This window comes from Syzygium oleosum, unplaced genomic scaffold (assembly GCF_021117445.2).
Source record: "Syzygium oleosum isolate NSW1041296 unplaced genomic scaffold, Sole_v2.1 Sole_v2.41, whole genome shotgun sequence".
In the NCBI taxonomy this organism is placed as follows: Eukaryota; Viridiplantae; Streptophyta; class Magnoliopsida; order Myrtales; family Myrtaceae; genus Syzygium; species Syzygium oleosum.
In genome coordinates, this window is record NW_026607525.1 from 2,525,653 (window position 1) to 2,541,423 (window position 15,771).

At 40.2% G+C, this 15,771-nt stretch overlaps 1 protein-coding gene and 2 pseudogenes across 1 annotated transcript; all 3 read left to right on the plus strand.

The window, feature by feature from the left end:
* Nucleotides 1–301: 301 nt before the first annotated feature.
* LOC115662515 (probable 3-hydroxyisobutyrate dehydrogenase-like 1, mitochondrial) lies at nt 302–1,513 on the plus strand (annotated as a pseudogene).
* Nucleotides 1,514–4,858: 3,345 nt separating this feature from the next.
* LOC130136049 (L10-interacting MYB domain-containing protein-like) lies at nt 4,859–6,082 on the plus strand (annotated as a pseudogene).
* Nucleotides 6,083–12,587: 6,505 nt separating this feature from the next.
* Nucleotides 12,588–13,796, plus strand: LOC130136094 (probable 3-hydroxyisobutyrate dehydrogenase-like 1, mitochondrial). The gene has a single exon (XM_056306150.1). It carries the CDS (start codon nt 12,602–12,604, stop codon nt 13,643–13,645), a length of 1,044 nt encoding a protein of 347 aa, XP_056162125.1. The 5' UTR covers nt 12,588–12,601; the 3' UTR covers nt 13,646–13,796.
* The last annotated feature ends 1,975 nt before the right edge of the window (nt 13,797–15,771 follow it).

The window sequence follows — 15,771 nt, forward strand, 5'->3', positions numbered from 1 at the left end:
AATTTATCTCTCGAAAGAAACGACGTTTAATGGAAGTAATATTTAATAATAGAAAAAAAACATGATGCCTTTAATACACGTGGGAAATTTACAAGAAACAAAACCTAGATATAGAAAAACTAAAAACCAATGAAAGTGATTACTTTAAATTGCAATTGAATAATTGAGGATGATTTTTTTTTGATCTTTTTGGTGAAAAGTTGGTGGATTTAGTCATATATTTTTATGTGAATTTAAAGAAAAAGGGGATTTCATTTTGTAACTTTTCCTTTTTGGCTAAATTCTCCTCCTCTAACCCTCGAAACGGTGGATGCCAATGCCTTCTTCGTCACTGCCACTCACTAAGCTCCTCCCCTCACCCTGTCCTCCCTCTTCCGCCGCCCTCCTCCTCCTCCGCCGCCGCGCCATGTCGTCCGCCGCCGCCGCAGCCGACCCCATCACTCCCTCCGGCACCCGCGTGGGCTGGATCGGCACCGGCGTCATGGGCCGCTCCATGTGCGGCCACCTCATGCGCGCCGGCTACGCCCTCACCGTCTTCAACCGCACCGTCGCCAAGGCCCAGCCCCTCGTCGACATGGGCGCCCGCCTCGCCGACTCCCCGCGCTCCCTCGCCGCCCTCTCCGACGTCGTCTTCTCCATCGTCGGCTACCCCCCCGACGTCCGCTCCGTCCTCCTCGATCCCTCCTCCGGCGCCCTCGCCTCCCTCCGCCCCGGCGGCGTCCTCGTGGACATGACCACCTCCGACCCCTCCCTCGCCGAGGAGATCTCCGCAGCCGCCTCCGCGAAGGCTGCCACGCCGTCGACGCCCCCGTCTCGGGCGGCGACCGCGGCGCCCGCAACGCCGCCCTCGCGATCTTCGCGGGCGGCGACCCCGCGACGGTCCGCAGGCTGGAGCCCCTGTTCGCCGTGATGGGGAAGGTCAATTACATGGGAGGCCCCGGGAAGGGGCAATTCGCGAAATTGGGGAATCAAATCACGATCGCTTCGACGATGGTGGGGCTGGTGGAGGGCATGGTTTATGCCCATAAGGCAGGGCTCGATGTCGGGTTGTTCATAAGCGCGATATCGACCGGGGCCGCGGGCTCCAAGTCGCTGGATTTGTATGGGAACAGGATACTGCAGAGGGATTTCGAGGCCGGGTTCTATGTGAACCACTTTGTGAAGGATTTGGGGATATGCTTGAAGGAATGTGAGAGGATGGGGCTCGCATTGCCGGGCTTGGCGCTCGCCCAGCAGCTTTACTTGTCGCTCAAGGCTCACGGGGAGGGGAATTTGGGCACTCAGGCACTCATTCTGACTCTCGAGCGGCTTAACAATGTTTCGCTCGAGAATGCGGGCTCCTCCAATCTATGAGTATGACCTCTGCTTGGTGTTCTTATTGTGTACTTATATTGGTATACATGGACAGATCGTCATTTGCTATGTACCGACAGTAATATTTGCCCACTGTTGTATTGGTGTGTTAAGAGGAGTGGATTACTATGGTTGGCTATTGAATGTATAATTATGTGCTTCTGTCTTTGGAATGTATGATAGACTGACTACATAAAGGTTGGGATTAATATGTTAATCAGGATTCGTGAGACGAAACGGAGTGTTCATCAAATGATTTGTCAGCTTGGACATTGTCCTCACTTTTTATTGCAATTTGTTGGTCACCATGGTAACTCTCTGGATTCAAAACAGTTTATGAGTTGTGTAGCAATACATTGAAAGGAGAATAGTATAACTATTATGGGCCTGCTGATGAGCTCTTGGTTTTCACATTTGGTTGCGGTAGCTAGACTTGTTTACTGTCTACGGACCAAAGTAGGTACTGATTTGTTTGGGTAGGAAGGGAAATAGATTGTGGTATTCACATTCAGAATTTGAGATGAGAGCATTTTCTGTGAGAAACTCTTCCATTCTAGTAATGCACCCAAGGCGTATATATTTCTTCTTATTCCTAGAAAAATTGTTAGTTCATTCACTGACTAAAAGCAACTTACAGTATCAAAGTGGCCATGATTTTCAAGACTGATATCTCCAATTTATCACTTAATTTGCGGCTGCCGCATTGGGCCAATAAATCAGGAATTTAGTTCCTTCTAACCCAATTGGATCTAATCGTGGATACCTTTGTGTGCAAGAGTATTATGTGTTTGATGACACTACCTTCCTTCTAGCTGCCAACTTTTGTATCATTGATGGCATCTATGATCATCTCCAACACAATTTCTCTCTGATACTGTAACAAAACCATGAGAATAGCAACGTCAGATGATCATGGTTGAATTAGCTTAGTTCCTTTCTTCAACAGCCTCCCTGTATCATCTCTGTCCACAAAAGCCAGTACAAGTTTGTGTCAATGGTTCTCAAGGAACAGGATTTGAAAGTGAGCAAATCATGTCGCATTAGTGCTCATTGGTGACTCCAATTAGAATAACATGTAATCTGCTACAGGATAAGCAGGTACTAATGTGATCTCACAATTGTGACCACGATCGTGTGGCAAAGGGCACATATGAGCATCTAATAAGGCCCATTGACACCGAAATAATTCTCACTGTCTAATGTTCCGAATATTGTACTATCGTCAACAGTCCCTTTTTTTTGTGCATTCTCAGAGATACTTTAGGGAATTTTCTTTAAGAATGTTGTGTTTCTTTTGGGCTTGTCCAAACCGTCTACAGATTTAGTTCAGGAAGAGAGAGAGAGAGAGAGAGAGTCCTGAACTGCTCATATTTTTAAGCAAATGTTGCTGTGCCTAATCTCTTTGATGAAAAGCTTAATGATTATGTAAATCTGGTCTAGAAAGTTTGTTGACTATGCAGAACAGATAATGTATTCCTATTAAGTAATAATCAGAAAGTGAGTAGTTTTTGTGGACTTCCAAAGCAAGTGCTTTGATTCATGTACATGAATTATTTGATGTCTTTTGATATAATTCTTTGGTTTGTCAAAATAATTTTGCCACAGAAGCATTAGGAGTAGTAAACGAGAGTCTCTCTGTTTCGTGTGTACACAGGTGCTTGAAGCATGCCATAGGCATTGTTTATGTCTGTTGTTGAGATCTATGATAATCTTCTCCTTAGTCTATGATGACTCGGTTTGGGAACTGCTCAAAGGGTGCGTTTGGTTCAGCATTTTGAAAGCTCCTTGAAGAAAATTTGGGGTGTTTGGCAACCATTCCCAAGGGGCTTTGAGGTGAAAGCTGGCATTGAAAGGCTGAAAGCTCAAGGCTAGTAAGGAGTAGCTTTGAGATTTCAGTATTTTCGGAATGCTAAAGGCCTCAATTAATGAAAATTAGTCAGTTGCCTATTATGCTCTCAAAACCTTAATAAAAATCCAATTTTACCCATTTTAAAAAGTAAAACCCCAGATCTAGTTCGTTCTTTCGCTTCGCTCTTTGGCTCTTTCACCCTGCTCCTGCACTTCGCTCTTGCGCTGAAAGTGCGCGCGTGAGAGCCGGAGGAACCAAGCGAAGCAAGAACACACGCTCTGGACCAAATCTATTGTCTGTAGCTGCGGTCGAAGCCAGTCGCAGCTGAATATCTTCGTCGAGCAATTTCGTCTTCATGAGATTCTCCAAGTCTTTCAGTGTCTTCATTTATTAGCAGGTAACCATTTGGATCTCCCCAAGGTAGGATACGTCGATTCATTGAGACTCAATCATATGATTGTTCTGTGTTGCCTTTTGCTAAAGCTTCAAATTATTATCTCAATTGTTGTCTATTATTTGGTCTCAGATTTGTCGATTCGACTCTAGCAATTTTTAGTTGGGTTTCTCATGTTTTATTCCTTACCGATTGATAGGAATTCCTGTTTGTATTACACCTCACCCATCATGCTCACCACCTGTTTGACATTTTACCTCAGAGATGACACCATACAATGGTGAATTAGTTGGAAACTTTGTTTGGTTGCTCTATAAGAGCTTGAAGAACACTCTGAAACTCTTTTAGACAATGAAGGCTCTATAAAATAAATCGATTGCCCAAATATATACATACACAGGCTTACCAATTAGGAAGTCTTTTATCTGAAAAAAATAAATAAATTAGGATGTCTTTTAGAAAATTTTTATTGTCTGGTATCTATGAGCTGTTGTAAAATGGGAGCACAACCATATCAACAGTCAAAAGCAAGCTTAATTAAAAGAAATGAAATTCCCTAGTCAATTGCTTGAATTAGAAAACAGAGGATCGGCATGCTAGAAAATTGTGGCCTCCCAACCTGAGCAATTTTGTCGAAAGCACAATGGCAAGGGGGGCCTTCAGATTTCATCTTATTTCTAGGAAGATTGTGAGTTTTCAAAAATGGAAAAGGAAAAGGAAGAAACACGACCGCGGAAGCTTAACTAGATGGCCTCTCCTATAGCAAGTACTCACTTTTGGACTGGACCACCTAATTCTATATTCACAATTTATATGATATTTCTATCCTAACTAGTCCGATTGAACTAAAAAGTTTTTGTGAACTTAGTGTCGCCCCTTTTCCACACTTCTAACAGTAGAATTGAACATATTTAATTGAACATATTTAAAGGTAACTTCGACGATTACGAACATAATGTTCGACGATATTTACCACCATAGAAGCCGTTAGAGCTCGGAGTGTGTAGCTTCAACGTCTTCTTCCCCTGTACCTTTAGACCAAAAAAATGATTCACTTATTGTGAATCATCAAAAACATTAAAAAAAATAGCACACTATACCTTTAGACCTGAAAAATGTACGATAAGACTTAAGGTTATATTTGATTCAAGTTCTTGCTTCGCCCTTGCTCATTCTAAAAAATAGGTTTTCTTTTCATGTCAAATTCTTGATTTTCTTTGTTCATCTCTGAAACTTAATTTGTTCTTTCATGCCACAAATCTCTTGGACCAAAGAAATTTTAGAGTCTGCTTCACATCTTAGTATCTTTACAATAATCTTCAACTTTAATAATTATAAGACTAGTAACATACTATCATGTTTATTGATTTTAGTTGTGAATGTAAAATGCACTCGTATTGATATTGATTCTACTTGTGAAATTTCACATATAATGATTGATGGCATGTGTACTCATAAACACTTTTAATAATGTCAATTGCACTCGTATCGATATTGATTTTAGTTCGTGTTACTAGTAGATGGCAAGTTCATCCAAAGAAAAGGCATTTTGGAGCCCAAAAGATGTAGAAATCTTTTGTAAGTTGTGCATTGAACAAATTGATAATGGAAATCGTCCTGCAAACAATAAAAGGGATGGATGGACAGTCATAATTAAGAGGTTTGAGGACTTAAGGAGTAAAAAGTATGATAAAAGTCAAATGAAGTGTAAGTGAGATATTCTTTAAAAAGAATGGAAAAGATGGAGGATATTGGTTTTGAAGGAAATAGGATTAGGATGGGAATCCAAAAAAGAATACCATTGAAGCAAGTGATGCTTAGTGGGAGAGAAAAATTCAGGTTTTTTCCCATTCTTTTGTTACTTTTTTTAAAGTTAATCTTTTATGATACAACTCACGAACATGTTTATCATAACAGGAAAATCCTAAGGTTAAAGTTTTTAGAACGAAAGGCATACATCCGGATCTTCAAGTTTTGTTGGATAGAATGTTTGGAGATACAGTTGCTACTGGAAATGTCACGTGAAATCCTACACAAGGTTTATGTATTGATGAGGATATTGTTCCACACAACTTATTATTGATGATTGTGCTGGATCTACTGATAATGATACAGAGTCTAATGTAGGTGAAAAGATTGTTGAATAAGCTCAAAGTCATAAAAGAACACCGCAGAGTTCGGTGAGGCAATCTCAATGAAAGAAAGAGAAGAAAATGACCACAACTACAAAGCTAGCAACGCAAATGGAAAGAATTTGTTCAGCTATTGAAAGTATGAGCCATGCGAGGGAGTTTGATCCTTACAAGGAAATCATAGAGACGTTGAAAGCCATATTTGAGATTAAGCAAGACAAAGAGTTATACTTTTTTGCACTAGATCATTTTGCAGAAAAGAAAGACAATAGGCAAATCTTCATAAACATGGATGGCGATCAAGAAAAAGTCAAGTGGCTCAAATATAAGTTCGCACAACGTAGTCATCACTAGGATGGTAGCTACTTATTTGAATTATTTCATATGCTACATTATTGTAATGTGATACCTATTCGCACTACTTATTTGTATTAGTTAGTGAGACATGTTTATGTTATATTGTGAGACCTGTTTCTAATTGGTATTCCTTTTATCAAGTGGAGTTTTCATATATATGATGGTTGATAAGTGTTCTATCGATGGATGTTCTAGATAATTTGTTACATTCTTATTCTAATTCTATTTTGTTACTTTAACCGGTTATGGATGATTCTCCTGAAAGGGAAAACCATGAAAAAGATAAAGAGGAATATTGGCTACTCTATGCAGCCGCACATACAAGAGGTGTTTATCAGGCAACATACCATCACAAAACACCAAGCATGACCTCATCATACATAGGCCTATGCATAGTTAAGAGAGTTGATGGGCATTGATGCTAATCCAATAAGGTATTTTCAAATGTTTAGAATGGATAGGACTGTATTTAATAATTTAAGGCATGATTTAGTGACACGATATGTTCTCTCTAAGTATCTAGGAATATTGATGTTGTAGAAATGCTAGGAATGTTTCTCCATATTTTAGAACATTGTATAAGTAACAGGTTAGCACAAGAGCGCTTTTAGCACAAGAGCGCTTTTAGCACTCTGGGAAAACCATGTGCAGGCTATTTAGTTTAGTTTTGGATAAAATATTTGAAATGGGAGCAGATTGATGCAACCATCCAATCGACAATTTGGGAGAAGTTCTAAGAAAGATAAGAAACAATAAAATATTTTATCTATATTTTAAGGTAAGTTACGATTATACAATAGAAAAGATAAACTAAAAATAAATCAAGTAATATTAGCGTACTTGTTTTAGGATTGCATTGGAATTATAGATGGTACACATATCCCAGCCGTGGTACCTACGAGCGACCAACTTCGTTCGTCGAAAAGGAACATCGACGCAAAATATATTGGCAGTATGCAATTTCAACATGGAATTTACTTATGTTTGGGCCGGTTAGGAGGGAACAACTCATGATACTCGTATCTTTTATGAAGCCATTAGGAGACGTGATTTACAATTTCCTAAAATCCAAAAGGTTCGTTAATTAGTGGTTTTTATACATTCATATGTCCATGTGGTATATGTTGATTAAATTTACAATATTTTTGTGTAGGTAAATACTATTCAGTAGATTCTGGATATCCAAATCCCATGAGTTACTTGGGTCCATACAAAGAAGTTAGGTATCATTTGCCCGAGTTTCAACGAGGTCCGGTACCTACAGGCTATAAAGAAATGTTCAACCGTGCCCACTCCTCACTATGATCAGAAATTGAGCTTGCCTTTGGCGTATTGAAGAAGAAGTGGAAGATTCTAAAGAGTATGCCAAGTTATCTATACAAAAAGCAAGTGAAAATTGTGATAGCGATAATGACTTTGCACAATTATATATGAAAAAATGCCGTGAATGAATCACACTTTGCAGAAGTAGATTTAGATCCCAATTTATATACCGATGATGTAAATGAGGAGGGTAGTGTTTCAAATGATAACTCTGCTTTTGACATGACATGTTTACGTGATCAAATAGCTATAAGTTTATGAAATATTTAGGGATGTTTGTAATTTTTAAGGATAATGAATTTCTTTCGTAGGGACATATGTTACCACGTTTATTGCAACGAAAGTGTTCTTAGTTGGATCCCAATTTATATATCGATGATGTAAATGAGGAGGGTAGTGCTTCAAATGATAACTCTACTTTTTACATGGTACATTTACATGATCAAATAACTATAAGTTTAAAAAATATACAAGGTGGTTCGTAATTTTTAAGGATAATGAATTTCTTTCGTCAGAGCATATTTTATCACGTTTATTGGAATGAAAGTATTCTCTCTTTTTATTTTTTAAAATTTGAGAAAGAGACCACTTTGAGGTGAATTTTTTCCATTTGAATTTGTCTAGCAAGAAAATGAAATTTTATTTTTTAATAAATTTTTTAACACAAATTGTTGTCAATATTTAAATTTGCAGACTTTTTTTTATCCAATTTTAAACCAATTAAAAATTAAAAAGCTTAAGTTAATCATCCAAAGGCACTTTTCAAATGTGTTTCCACTAAACAGCTTTTCACTTAAAGTTGCTTTTCAAAGCAGAATTTACCAAACAGTCTTTTCATTTCCCCAAAGTCTTTTAGGCTAAACTGCCTTGCATTTCCCCAAAACCCCTTGGAAATGCTGCACCAAACGTATTCATAGTGCTTGTACTTGTTGCAACTTGCAACCCACTGATGTTTGGGGTTGTTGCAACCCACTAACGTTTCTTGCTCGCGATCCCTCCTAGATTGGCAAGACAACGACCTGAATGGTTCTGATTGATCCCCCCTGGTCCTGGCGATTCTTTGTAATGTACGAGTCAAATGGCCAAGCTTTGAATCTTCGCTATGCCCTCCTATTCTCCATTGTCAAAGCTTTTGATTAGTTTCCTGATGTTCGCCTTCTGGATGATGAGCAAGATGGTCTTTGGTGGAGCTGAGTGCAAGTGCAAATTTTCCACAGCGTGATCCGGCAATGACCGGTCGAGCCTTCTAGATGAGTAAGGAAGATAAAACTTGGTTTCATCGAGCCCGCGTGATTGAACTGAACCGATACTCATTGCTAGTTCCAGCACATCCTAAAGTCTGTGATTGATGGTCCTAATGAGTCCAACGCATGGAAGGAATTCATCTTGGACCATATCAGACGCTTAGCCTCTATGTTTCTGAAAACTTAACTAACTCAATAGTAGGAGATCGGCACAAAGTTGCCAACACTTCTAGGAATCTGCCAGCGCGTATTACACAGGTTACTATCATCAACACGCTTAGACATGCTTAGTTAAATATGTAAATGTGTTACCCCTGTCAACACAGCACATTTAAATACATTTCAAGCCGTTAATAATATATAACAGATAATGAGCATCTAGAGAAACCCAGCGAAAATCAAAGAAAGTACCTAGTCACTTACACACAGCATCAACTATTGCGCTCACCATCCAAGCATGCATAATGGAGCCTCAACAATCATGCTCTTGTACTAGTCACGATTGTTGGAATTCTACTGTCCAATCGCAGTACAATAGAGAACAGGAGTGTTGGACTACCCATTTCAAACACGGCAGCAAAAAATTCATGTCTAAAGCTGGCTGACCATACTATTGTTGGTTAATCTGACACGATTCCTATAAAGAATCCATCTCTGGCTATAGTTACCAGCGGTATCTGGCCTAATTCCGGATTCTGAGACGGGATACTCTGTCTCAACTAACAGCAGTTACGTATCCAACTATCGTTATTCAGCAATTAACAAACAGTTTAGTCGCAAGTGGAGGTTGAAACCATAAATAATTCCCCTAAGAGAGTGCTTTCCTGACATTTGAATATGAACTCCTATGAGAGGTTGCACTGAAGATAGAGTCCGTGCAAGAATTGACTGAGTAAAAACAAATCATTAACCAGAAAAGATAAGATTCCACTAACTCATTGAGAGAGAGAGAGAGAGAGAGAGAGAGAGAGAGAGAGAGAGAGAGAGAGAGAGAGAGAGAGAGAGAGAGAGAGAGAGAGAGAGAGAGAGAGAGAGAGAGAGAGAGAGAGAGAGAGAGAGAGAGAGAGAGAGAGTTTGACCCAAAAAAAATTTGAGAGAGAGAGGATGTCGGGTGCGTTTGGAAATACTTTGGAGGGAAATACTTTGGAAAAAACTATATTTTGTAAAGGATTTTTACTTTTTTTTTTTAAAAAAAAAGCTCAAACCATTTGCCGGCACCAGTGGAACTCAGCTACCGACGAGCCAAATCAGCCGTTGGCCAGCTTTACCTGAGGTCGCCTAAGGTTGCGCGACCCAGGCAACGCCGCTTGAGGTTGCGTGACCTCAAGCGAGGCTGGCCGGCACCAGACTAGCTTGCCGATAGCCAGATCTATCCTCGCTGGTGACGTCACATGAGATTGGGACATTTCCGAAATTATGAAAGTTAAGCGAGGGCAAAGTTGGGAGAAAAGAATTGTATTTGCATTCCGGAAATGCTCAAAACTCAAAACACTTTCAAACCTACCTTGGGCCAAAGGCCTAAATGCAATTGCAACTTCCCAAGCTCTTCAAAAAATTTACCAAAAGATATTTGTATTTGCCCAGGGGACTTTAGACACCATTGACTACATAATTTTTATGAGAAAATTATCTAAAAAGTCCTAAATCTATTACACTTTTGCTAATTCAATCATTACCTTTTAATTGTATCAATTGAGTCATAAAACCTTTTCATGTTTTACCAATTGAGTCCATCCGACCAACTTTGATTGGAAATCATTAACGTGGATGCCGGCCATCCTACGTGGCACGTCGTTAGCTATTATCAAGCCTTTACTACTTGTTGAGTGTATGCCTAATTAAAGTTCTCGCTACATCATATAACGGGACCGCTGATAGATTAGCTACATTTGGTTAGACCGACTTACATGTTGGTTGTTGTGTCAATGTTCTAACTTCCTCCACCAACAACAAAGGGAAAGATTGTCAAATACCTAATTGTAATTCCATGGACGAACGGGATTTCGCGTATTACATATAACTCTCTTCAACGAGTCTAATGAACAGTTCTCAATTTTTGCCCATACTACTCTCCAATAATGGACCGGTCTGCAAAATTCTCGATAAAAACTACTTCATCCGATCGTGATGTCATGTTGTGCATCTTGCTATATTTCATTCCAAAATTTTATAATTCCGACTCACTTATCTTGAATTAAGACTAGAATATATCCTGATCGGTTCATTTGTCTGGGAAGAGCACAGAGTACAAATCATGGTTGTTAGCTAGTCTAAATCATAGCGTGAAAGGACGGGCAAGCAAAGCCAGAGTCTTCAGCCATCTTGCTTGTTTGCATTCTCCATTTCTTTTTGGTCCCAACCAAAGAAAGAAGGGACAAGGCAAAAGCCGACAAAAACACCTACTTTAAAAACCAAAAAGTCTCCTGTCAACGTTCAACGTTGGAGGGCTAGTTGTTTTCGTGAATTTCCTCCAAGGTGCGTGTAGGTCAGGTAATTACCTACTGTACGTTTCTAACGGTTTCGGCACGTGTTATAATTCGACCTAAAATCATAAAGAGTAGAGTGTAAAAGCGAGAAAACAAATTCAGGACACAATATTTTCATCCCGAGTCACCCTTAAACTAGGGTCAAGTCCAATAGAGAATTTCCCTATTATTAACATATAGCACCACTCTGTTACATCTTTTATATACTCAATAGCTATTTATGAGCCCAAATCCAAACTACCAATAAAATATGGACTCAAACTATAAAAGCTCAGGTGGCTCGGGAGCGGGACCCCCGTGCCTTTCTATCGATGGAGAGTATGAATCATACCCTAACAGCACATGGATTACGATTAGGGTGAGATGAGAGATCGGTATTTATCGTGAGAATATTGCACAAACATAACTTATAGATGATGCGACGGTCAAAATCAATCATGACATAATGATTGTTTGGAAACTTGTGTTTTTCGGTGGGATTCGGTGTTGGGTTCTCAGAGTTTCTCTTTTGTGTCTTGATAAATTTAAATATTTGATGTGTAAATTTAAATATTCGGTGTTAGGGTCAGACTGTCGTACTTGAGCCAACCTCTCATGGCAATTTCAGGTCAAATTTCGTTCTTTTATCCAAATGCAGATAGAACCGGAGATTATATGTGGCCGAGTTCAAAACTGACACGAGTTAGGTTGCCAACTTTTGAATTTCGGTTGACTCAGTTCACATGTTCTTGTATTCAAGCTTGATCTACTATCACAAATATTAAATGTCTTTGTCGCCAATTGACTAACTCGAATAAAAATAGGTGGAATCAAGTTCTCGTGTTCATCGTGTCGAGCCTGAGATGCTTGTAGAAGTTTGGTCAGCATTTCTTGTCTCGAGTATTCTGCAGAATATGAATGCCACAAATGCCATAAATTTGCGAAAAACTAGGTTTCTTGGAAAATTATCTTTTCGAAGAAACTAAATTTTATGGAAGTAATATCTAACAATAGAAAAAAATTATAGTGCCTTTACTGTACATGGGAAATCTACCGGAAACAAAAATCAAATCGCGTGATATTCTCCAGCATGGTAAGTAAATCCTGCATATTTAAAGAAAAGCCAGAAAAAAATAAGTAAAGTAAATGAATTTGGGACCATAAATTTAAAATTTATCTCTCGGAAGAAACGAAATGTAATGGAAATAATATTTAACAACAGAAAAAAAAACATGATGCCTTTAATAAACGTGGGTAATTTACAAGAAACAAAAACTAGATATAGAAAAACTAAAAAACAATGAAAGTAACTCGAGACCACCACTTTAAATTGCAATTGAATAATTGAGGATGATTTTTTTATCTTTTTGGTGACAAGTTGGTGGATTTAGTCATATTTTTTTATGTGAATTTAAAGAAAAAGGAAATTTCATTTTGTAACTTTTCCTTTTTGGCTAAATTCTCCTCCTCTAACCCTCGAAACGATGATGCCAATGCCTTCTTCGTCACTGCCACTCACTAAGCTCCTCCCCTCACCCTGTCCTCCCTCCTCCGCCGCCCTCCCCGTCCTCCGCCGCCGCGCCATGTCGTCCGCCGCCGCAGCCGACCTCATCACTACCTCCAGCACCCGCGTGGGCTGGATCGGCACCGGCGTCATGGGCCGCTCCATGTGCGGCCACCTCATGCGCGCCGGCTACGCCCTCACCGTCTTCAACCGCACCGCCGCCAAGGCCCAGCCCCTCGTCGACATGGGCGCCCGCCTCGCCGACTCCCCGCGCTCCCTCGCCGCCCTCTCCGACGTCGTCTTCTCCATCGTCGGCTACCCCCCCGACGTCCGCTCCGTCCTCCTCGATCCCTCCTCCGGCGCCCTCGCCTCCCTCCGCCCCGGCGGCGTCCTCGTGGACATGACCACCTCCGACCCCTCCCTCGCCGAGGAGATCTCCGCAGCCGCCTCCGCGAAGGGCTGCCACGCCGTCGACGCCCCCGTCTCGGGCGGCGACCGCGGCGCCCGCAACGCCGCCCTCGCGATCTTCGCGGGCGGCGACCCCGCGACGGTCCGCAGGCTGGAGCCCCTGTTCGCCGTGATGGGGAAGGTCAATTACATGGGAGGCCCCGGGAAGGGGCAATTCGCGAAATTGGGGAATCAAATCACGATCGCTTCGACGATGGTGGGGCTGGTGGAGGGCATGGTTTATGCCCATAAGGCAGGGCTCGATGTCGGGTTGTTCATAAGCGCGATATCGACCGGGGCCGCGGGCTCCAAGTCGCTGGATTTGTATGGGAACAGGATACTGCAGAGGGATTTCGAGGCCGGGTTCTATGTGAACCACTTTGTGAAGGATTTGGGGATATGCTTGAAGGAATGTGAGAGGATGGGGCTCGCATTGCCGGGCTTGGCGCTCGCCCAGCAGCTTTACTTGTCGCTCAAGGCTCACGGGGAGGGGAATTTGGGCACTCAGGCACTCATTCTGGCTCTCGAGCGGCTTAACAATGTTTCGCTCGAGAATGCGGGCTCCTCCGATGTATGAGTATGACCTCTGCTTAGTGTTCTTATTGTGTACTTATATTGGTATACATGGACAGATCGTCATTTGCTATGTACCGACAGTAATATTTGCCCGCTGTTGTATTGGTGTGTTAAGAGGAGTGGATATCTATGGTTGGCTATTGAATGTATAATTATGTGCTTCTATCTTTGGAATGTATGATAGACTGACTACATAAAGGTTGGGATTAATATGTTAATCAGGATTCGTGAGACGAAACGGAGTGTTCATCAAATGATTTGTCAGCTTGGACATTGTCCTCACTTTTTACTGCAATTTGATGGTCACCATGGTAACTCTCTGGATTCAAAACAGTTTATGAGTTGTGTAGCAATACATGGAAAGGAGAATAGTATAACTATGATGGGCCTGCTGATGAGCTCTTGGTTTTCACTTTTGGTTGCGGTAGCTAAACTTATTTACTGTCTAGGAAACAGAGTAGCTAATGATTTGTTTGGGTAGGAAGGGAATTAGATTGTGGTATTCACATTCGGAATTTGAGATAAGAGCATTTTCTGTGAGAAACTTTTCCATTCTAGTCACGCACCCGAGGTATACATTTCTTCTTATTCCTAGAAAAATTGTTAGTTCATTCATTGACTAAAAGCTACTTACAGCATCAAAGTGGCCAGAATTTTCAAGACTGATATCTCCAATTTATCACTTAATTTGTGGCTGCGCATTGGGCCAATAAATCAGGAATTTAGTTCCTTCTAACCCCGATTGGATCTAATCGTGGATACCTTTGTGTGCAAGAGTTGTATGTGCTTGATGATACTACCTACCTACCTTCTAGCTGCCAACTTTTGTACCATTGGTAACATCTAGAATCATCTTCAACACAATTTCTTTTCGATACTGTAGCAAAACCGTGAGAATAGCAACGTCAGGTGATTATGGTTGATTAGCTTAGTTCCTTTCTTCAATAGCTTCCCCGTGTTGTCTCTGTCCACAGCAGCCAGTGCAAGTTTGTCTCAATGGTTCTCAAGGAATGGGATTTGAAGGTGAGCGAATCATGGTGCATTAGGGCTGAGTAGTGACTCGAATTAGACTAACATGTTATCTGCTACAGGATAAGCAGGTACTGATCTGATCTCACAATTGTAACCACGATTTGTGTGGCGAAGAGCATATATGCTTGCAAAAAGATTATGATACTGTTTTAATTCTCACTCTCTAAGGGTGCGCATGGAATGCATTCCGGAATAAAAATTCTGTTCCGGAATGCATTCCGGAACAGAATGGCGTGTTAAAAAATTTCCGGAATGCATTCTGGAGCGATTTTTGCATTCTGGAATAAAAATGCATTTGTTAAAAATACTTGATTCCAGAATGCATTCTTGATTCCGGAATGAGTTTTTGGCAAGAAAAAGAGAAGCTACTTTTTTTAGCTTCTTGATTCCGGAACGCATTCTCTCTATTTTCTCATAATTTTTTTTTTCAGAAAATGCATAAAAATTGAAAAATTCTAGAAAAATTCATAAAAATTTCCAGAAAATAAAAAAAAGTCAGATTTCGGGAAAATATGAAATTTGGTGAATTTTTTTTTAAAATAAAAAAAAATCAAAAATTTCAAAATTTCACAGAATAGCTTAAAACACATGTGGCCACCCACTTTGAGTGAAATTTAAATTTTTGAGGTGCCAAAAAAATCAAAATTTCAAAACTTCACAAAAATGGCTTAAAATACGCATTGTGGCCACCTACTTTGAGTGAAATTTAAATTTTTGAGGTGCCAAAAAAAAAAAAAAAAAAAAAATTTCAAAACTTCACAAAATGGCTTAAAATACACGTAGCCACACTTTGAGTGAAATTTAAATTTTTGAGGTCTTCAAAAAAAATAAAATAAAAAAAAATTTCAAAACTTCACGAGAATGGCTTAGAATATCATACACCACTTTGAGTAAAATTTAAATTTTTTGAGTTGCCCAAAAAAATAAAAAAATAAAAAATTTCAAAACTTCACAAAATGGCTTAGAATACCTGTGGCCACCCACTTCGAGTGAAATTTAAATTTTTTTAGGTGCCCAAAAAAAATTAAAAAAATCAAAAATTTCAAAACTTTACAGAATGGCTTATAATATATGTGGCCACCCACTTTGAGTAAA